Source organism: Morus notabilis, unplaced genomic scaffold (assembly GCF_000414095.1).
Source record: "Morus notabilis unplaced genomic scaffold, ASM41409v2 C11372398, whole genome shotgun sequence".
NCBI lineage: Eukaryota > Viridiplantae > Streptophyta > Magnoliopsida > Rosales > Moraceae > Morus > Morus notabilis.
The window spans coordinates 1-1,088 of record NW_010386330.1 but is presented as its reverse complement, the minus strand read 5'-3'; the positions used below and the strand labels follow the sequence as shown (position 1 = coordinate 1,088).

The following is a 1,088-nucleotide window of genomic DNA, read 5'->3' as shown; positions in this document are numbered from 1 at the left end:
AAAAAAAAAAAAAAATGGAAACTAGCAAAATGGAAAAATAGAGTTCCAATATTGTACTACACGTACTATAAACCGCCTTCCAAAATAACGCCAACATTGTACTACACAAATTGAACTTCCACAAGCAACACAATTCCCAAATTGCCCAACTGATCGAAACCCACAGTCAGAGACCGATGCGTTGATATTTCTGAACAAAAATATCGAATTCCAATTCTTTTCGGCTCAAACAAGCCATAATAATGACCTTTTAATCATTAATTCCGTATCTAAGTCTTAACTATACATTTATTTTTTGACTAATTAAGTAAACTACAAATTGATCATGATTCAATCACATAGAAAAGCAGTCGCCGGAGGTTCTAACGCCGTCGACTTTGAGCGGCGGCGCGTGGGTGGCGTGACCGACGGATTCCCACCGGCGGCGAGCTGAGGGCCGGGGAAGATTCTCCGGCACGATGGACTCGAGGGAGTTGGTATGCCACGGCGGGCACATTCTTCTGTCGCTCCATTTGGCGACTCTGACGGCGGCCTCGTGATTGGGCTTTTGTAAAAACGGCATTTCTTGGGCAATGGCTTGTTGGCCCAACTCGCTGCTCGCCATCATCACTGAACTCACCAGTTCCAATCCGATTATCACGCTTGCCACTCCTACTATGGATGGGCATTTCCTTCCTAATTTCTCCTCCACTTTTTTGCTGCTATATATATATATGTTATACACATTTGTATATTTATGTATGTAGTTAGTGTTGATGTAACAATTAAAAGAAATAAAACACTTGTACGTATATAGATGTGTAAATATACCATGAAACTTGAGAAGTGGTCTTTGGAGCGAAAGAAGGGCTTGAGGGACGTAGATTCAGGAAGCAGCTTGTTCTAATCGCCATCTCTTTTTCTGATCTAAATTGTTGGAAACCAAATGATGAATAAGGGGAAAAGTCTTTTTGTGTGTGTAGTACACAGATATTATTATTTATATATAAGGAGGTGATGTGTACACTAATTAAATGGATTCCTTCAACCAAAAAGAAACGTACCAAAAACGTTGAGTGAAGGTTGGTGATCTACTGTCTAATTTTTAA

The 1,088-nt window shown here is 40.2% G+C and overlaps 1 protein-coding gene across 2 annotated transcripts; it reads right to left on the bottom strand.

The window, feature by feature from the left end:
• Window positions 1-77: 77 nt before the first annotated feature.
• LOC21383677 lies at window positions 78-967 on the bottom strand. Of its 2 annotated transcripts, none has more exons than XM_024176720.1 (2): window positions 811-967; window positions 78-701 (listed from the first exon to the last, which is right to left on the bottom strand). In XM_024176720.1, exons 1-2 carry the CDS (start codon window positions 891-893, stop codon window positions 335-337), a joined length of 450 nt encoding a protein of 149 aa, XP_024032488.1. In that variant the 5' UTR covers window positions 894-967; the 3' UTR covers window positions 78-334. The 2 variants fall into 2 exon arrangements, with proteins under 2 accessions (XP_024032488.1, XP_024032489.1); XM_024176721.1 differs by having other exon boundaries at window positions 78-698; window positions 811-966.
• Window positions 968-1,088: the final 121 nt, after the last annotated feature.

Excerpts from the sequence above, each read along its gene's own strand:
- LOC21383677 (XM_024176720.1), bottom strand. The coding sequence starts at position 893 with ATGGCGATTAGAACAAGCTGCTTCCTGAATCTACGTCCCTCAAGCCCT. Across the intron at positions 702-810 it reads ACCACTTCTCAAGTTTCATG|CAGCAAAAAAGTGGAGGAGA; the intron begins GTATATTTACAC and ends ATATATATATAG.